The sequence below is a fragment of the Staurois parvus genome, unplaced genomic scaffold (genome assembly GCF_062004578.1).
Source record: "Staurois parvus isolate SC_StPar_1 unplaced genomic scaffold, SC_StPar_1.0 ptg000381l, whole genome shotgun sequence".
Lineage (NCBI taxonomy): Eukaryota > Metazoa > Chordata > Amphibia > Anura > Ranidae > Staurois > Staurois parvus.
The window spans coordinates 1,363,109-1,369,108 of NW_028318177.1; the positions used below are offsets into that span (position 1 = coordinate 1,363,109).

The 6,000-nt window shown below is 39.7% G+C and overlaps 1 protein-coding gene across 2 annotated transcripts in view; it reads left to right on the top strand.

Moving 5' to 3' along the window:
- Positions 1 to 4,829, top strand: part of PDE8A (phosphodiesterase 8A) — a 413,353-nt gene extending 408,524 nt beyond the window's left edge. For both annotated transcript variants that reach the window (XM_089685705.1, XM_089685704.1), the window contains exons 21-22: positions 1,272 to 1,401; positions 3,298 to 4,829. In XM_089685705.1, the coding sequence (XP_089541831.1) occupies positions 1,272 to 1,401; positions 3,298 to 3,404 (237 nt within the window). In that variant the 3' untranslated portion in view covers positions 3,405 to 4,829. The remainder of the gene's footprint in view (positions 1 to 1,271; positions 1,402 to 3,297) is intronic.
- The last annotated feature ends 1,171 nt before the right edge of the window (positions 4,830 to 6,000 follow it).

Below are 6,000 nucleotides of genomic sequence, written 5' to 3' on the forward strand. Positions count from 1 at the left end.
ACTATAATGGCTTTGAAAATTATAGCGTTAGGACCACAGTATATACAGAGGTCTCTTGATGTGGGCACTGCGGCTTGCACATATATTTGCAAATGTGTGCAAACAAAAACCTCTGTTTTTAACATTAACTGTTAGATAGGGCAATTCGGTTGTTTTGCAGGCTGGCTGGTAAGTGTGCTGGGAAATATTTTGTTTGTTTGCGATGTGCGTTGCCCTTCCATGTGCACATTACTGTAAGGGCTGGTTGTGGGTTGGGGTGGTTGCCAATTTTTTGTACAGTCTGGAAAGATCCTGACTTTAAAGTAGGAATCCAAGCAGACGCCTAGGCCGACATCTGGCTCAGTCTCTCAGCGAGCCACAGAGACTGCCAGTCACCGCCTCTCTGCTCACTGAAGGCTGAGAACTAAGTGTTCAGCTGTCTTTGATCGCTCAGTTCTCAGTATTAGAAGCAGTAGGGCACAGATGTAGAATCAGACTGATGCTGCATTCACCTAGGTGAGTATAATTTTTTATTAAGTTACCCGATATTTCTCTTTCAAGTACTTTCAAACAACATTCATCAAGTCATCCAATGTACCATGCATTTTCGTACGCATATTCTTACAATCGTTCAACATTCTACTTGTGTATGGCCAGTTTTAAAGCAGACCTAAAGTGGCTAAAAAAAGCTAGCAGGGATAGTTTTTGGTAAAAGATACTTTGTATGTCCCTCTGAAAATTGCTTTACCTGTCTGCTATGAATTTGGGTACACTGCCTGTGGCTCACTATGGCATTGTGGCAACACCCCCCACAGTTCCTCGTTAAACCCGTAAAACGTGATGTGTATGTAAAGGTGGATTTTCATTTAACCATAGCTACAGGGTACTGTGTTTTATAAAGAAAAGTTAACCACTCTTTCTTGAAAATGTAGCCATTCCCTTTGCATTAGACACTGGGGACATTGGAAAGAGATACACAATTCTGTTTTTCTATTGTCCTTTGCTGGAGTCAAGGAGACAAGGTGAGAAGATTGTCCCATGCCATCCTAATTGGTGCCATCTTGCTTTGTGAGAACAACAGCTGTGTCTGTGATCCTCCCTACCTGCCATACACGCTGTGGCTTCAGGATATTCTGTTTTTGATTTGTCCTCAAGGATTTTTTCAAAGCATGAATATGTGATAGCTTCAAATCCATATTGTCTGAAGATCTGTCATATTTTCGGTTATTATAAACAAGTGTAAAATGATTGCACCTGAGTGTAAAATTCTTTTTTTTTCTTCTTTTCTGTAGACAGACGAAGAGAAGCGGCAAGGTTTACCTGTGGTAATGCCTGTGTTTGACAGGAATACATGTAGTATTCCTAAATCCCAAATCTCATTTGTGGATTATTTCATCACCGACATGTTCGATGCATGGGATGGTAAGATAACATTTTATATTAGGGATGTCATCATCTTATTGCATTGTATTTTATGCAGGTTAACAAGGAGGTGTTTCTTTAAAGATGCACACTTGGGATCCTTCAGGTTAAGTGGGAAAAATGTAATGGCCAGTGACTGGGACACTCGCTTTTTTATATGCAGCCTTTCATCACGCCTCCTTCTGTTGTATTATTTATTTATTTTTATTTCAGGTACTTATATAGCGCCGTCAATTTACACAGCACTTTACATATATATTGTACATTCACATCAGTCCATAACCCTCAAGGGGTGTACAATCTAAGGTCCCTAACTCACATTCATACATACACATACTAGGGACAATTTAGACATGTTCCAATTCACCTACCAGCATGTCTTTGGAGTGTGGGAGGAAACTGGAGTACCTGGAGGAAACCCATGCAGGCACAGGGAGAACATGCAAACTCCAGGCAGGTGGTGCCGAGGTTGGGATTCGAACCAATGACCCTAGTACCATGAGGCGGAAGTGCTAACCATTTAGCCACTGTGCTGCCCTGTTGTATAGCTAAATGTCAGCAGTGCACTGGTGCAGGAGGAAACTCACAGTGGCCACTTTAACCACGACTATTCTCATCATTGATGACATTGATATGCATGGCTGTGGAGAGAAGTCACCCAACACAGTAGCCAAGACTTCGCTAATAAATATACTAAAGAGGACATACTGGGTTGTTTAATTGAAGCAGCAGAACATTTCTGCATAGCCCAGTAAATAAAGTGAAGCTGTGTTCACTGGGATCATCTATGGCAAAATCTTATTTTTTTTTCCCATCCTTAATTTCCTCTAAACATAGTTACGTATTCAAAGTGAGCACAGCTTAAAGAAACCCTGCCCCTATACCAGGTGTATTGAATTAAAATTAGCAGAAGTCTGGTCAGTAAAATGTTCTTCCAGCAGAGGTTCAAATCGCATGTTTATGCAATGACTCAGATCCTTCACATCACAGCCCCCTCTCCTCTTAGGCTAGGTTCACGTCTCTGTGGCTGGGGAACACGCGCAAAATTGCACGCATTCCCAACCTTGCAAAGTAATGTGATGTACTTTAGCAGACATGCAAGTGGTGCCATTAATTCTTAATCGCACCTCCATGCATCGGTACTTTACAAAAATAAAAAACAACAGGGAACGCACATCCGCCCTAATGTAACTATGTTTATTGAAATGATAAAAAGATGAAAATCATTTCACTCACATTATGTGATACTGTTCAGGCACATAAGTAAGTGATCCTCCTCAGCTTTTCCCTAAGGTAAAGGTGGCAGATGACGGAGACTGAAGTGATATGAATTCTCTCTAATAAATCGGAGTCAGGAGATGTTATGTCAACTCTGCTTCCCGAGAAGATGTTTAAGTTGCAGTTTGCGGCCATTTCTCCAGTGGGCCGATCTTGCATCACATTCAGACCTGAATTTGAGCTCTGGGTGATCCATGCTGAGTGATCGTCACGTGTGATGTTGGGCGGGACTGCAGTTTCTGGTCACAGGACCTCTTGCTCTGTTCAGTTCATTGAACAGAACAAGAGGTCCTGTGACAGAAGCTGCAGTCCCGCCCAACATCACACTACAGGCAGAGGAATTTATAGACAACAGGCGGTGCTGGTGATCACAGTAGAAGCAGCTTGCTACTTGTTTCTCTCTCCTTTAAGATGGGATTTTTACATACTGTTGTAAACTAAACAGAAATTTGAGTTAGCGTGATTACTTTATTTAGATTATTTCCTTTATTAACTAAATTACACATAAAGGGTAGATCTAAAAATCAAGCCACTACATTCTATTTAGGTGAATTTACTGTAAAGGCAAATCTATTAACATATTCAATTTATCAAGCAGTTTTAATTTTCCCCCCACAGCATTTGCTGACTTACCGAACTTAATGCAACATCTGGATAATAACTTCAAATATTGGAAATCACTAGATGAAAGACAGCTAAAAACTCTACGACCACCCCCAGAATAGCTGCCACCCTTCAGTCAATGAAGCCCATCCTTACAGGGGATTCAGTTCGTTGTTGGTAACTTCATCTATACCAGAGCGTGCTTCACTCTGCGGAAGTTCCATGGATCGTCAGGTTAAAGGTTACCTCCAGTACCCTGCAGTAAATTTAAAAAACACAATTAAGTCAACAAATAAGCCTTTTTTTTTTGCGTTAACTTATATCACAAGTTAAATTACACTGGATTGCTGCAATATCAGTACTGACGGGTTGTACTCAAAAATGGAAAAAAAAAACTTTGCCAATTTTCTTCATACCTGTATGGAAATATCGAGGATTTCTTGGATGGAAGTTTCCTCCGAGAGATGATGCAAAGAAAAACAAAAACTCAGACTTGCAAGTGAAGGAAAATTATTGTTCGTGTCTCGCGGCTTTGAAGAGAACACTCTGCTTTTTTTTAAAGCACTTATAGTTGTTAACAATCAACACATTAATGCACTCTTTCTGAAGGAGTTTTTGATCTCTGAAAAATAGATCCACTCTATTTTTTAATATCACCGAAAAAGGGGCAATCATTCACCTCTGCACACTACTGATAGGGAGCTTTCTCAAGGCTGTTTAGTAGCAAATTGTATAAAGAAATAAAAAAAAAAACTACACAGAAGAGTTTTTGAACATGATCAATAGCATCTATGATTAAAATATGTTTTATTTATTTTATTAGATGTTCAATATTTTCTATGGATTTATAAAAAAAAAAATAATAAAAAACAAAAAGCCAAAGCCAACTTTAGATGCATTACAAATTCACACAATTCATAGTCATTACTATACCTTTAATTGATGTACAGACCTTTTATTTTCATATTGCAAATACAGAAATATTATTCAAATGACACATTTGTATTGCACTGTAAGAACTCGATGTGGATGTTTAAACTAATGTTGGGGGTTTTGATTTAGTTTGATTTCTGTTTTTTTTTTTTTTTTTTTTAAATAATGGATGGTGTCATAGAAGATTCTGTAGCGTTGAATCCAGTGCCCCTGGAGGGATATGCTATTCTTTTAATTTGGTGACGGCCCTGATTTTCTTTCAGTTGATTTCACCCTGTGATGCCAGTGGGCACCTAGAGTTGCTATGCAATGTGTTGGAAGGTCCACTGATCCATCCTACAAGGCGAGGATGGCACCTGCTTTTTCTCTCCAACAAATTTTGCAGTTTGGTTCCCTATCAGAAGTCTGCCTTATTTTCTACAATGTTTCTACAATGCATTCCACAGCAGAAATGGACAAGGAGGTATATATTTAAGCATTTTGTAGCTTCTCTATTTTCTTTTGCAAGGGTATTCCTTAACTCCAGTTTCAAAAGGTATGTACCTTCACAGATTAAATAAAACATTCACAATAAGCACCAGTAACAATAAAGTGTATATTTTAAGAATTGTCAACTGTTGGTATTTTTATTACTTGTGTCTTTTCTTGTCATAAGCTGCTAGCATTGGCCTAAGAAGACATTACAGAGCATGACACAATGGCATCTGTGAGCTGCACCTGCAACAAAATCGGTCTTCCTGATACTATGCTGAGCAGAGGTAACCTCCTAGCAAGTACAATACAACAAAATTCAGGGACCCACACACAATCATAGCTGTACGAGTGTTCGTTTTGCAAGTCAGTTAAGTCACAAAAATATACAGACAGTGTCCTCCCTAAAAAAAAAAAAACCCTCTGAACGCAGTTTTATCCATTGGGAAATATTTTACAATTCGCAACATAAAGTGATACCCAGCCATCTATTGAATACAGCTGTGAACAGTGCTTTTCATTCTGCACTTGCTATTGATATCTTAATGCCTTGGTGCTGGCACCTCCTGGCCCTTTAAGGGTTTCAGAAGCCGGGTGGCTGGACGAGGGTTTTAGGGGGGATTCTCTGTCACGGCGGTCACATGATCGGGAAAGGTCCCAATCACAAGAGGAGATCAGGACTTTTCCGTGAGTACCGGACATGAGCGCTGGGAGCGCGCAGGGCACACGCTCTCAGCACATATGTTTTTCTTAATTGCACGCAACTGTGCGGCTGCTCAGCATCAAGGCCCAGACGCCGGGAGGCCGCACATTTGGGTGTGGCTGGCGCCAAGAGGTTAAATAGAAAATATACTGTATATGTGAAAATTATTTTCTTTTTAAAACAATTATTGTCAGACTATATAAAGGTATTAATCTATCCAATGTTGAGGTTAAATCATAGTTAGACATTGCTGGGGTGAGTTGTCTATTGCATTTTTATTTATTGGTGAGGTTTCCCCACCAGAGTTGCCTGTTTCACATGGGTTCAGCTTGTTTAAGAGTAGTGTGAACAGTAAGCTTTCATGAAACATTCAATAAGCATTTGCAAAGCTTTAAGCAAGCTTCAGGCTGCTTTCTCTAAGTCTTTAAATTGTCCTTCAGCTCCTGTTTAAAAATGATATACAAAGATCCTAATGAGAGTGCTGACTGTCACTTTAAACAAGCTGCTAGCAGGCTTTCAAGAAGTGCTGAAGCCTGCTAGCAACATGTGTAAAGTGGCAATCAGCACTCCCATTAGGATCTGTGTTCCATATTTAAAGACTGGAGCTGAAT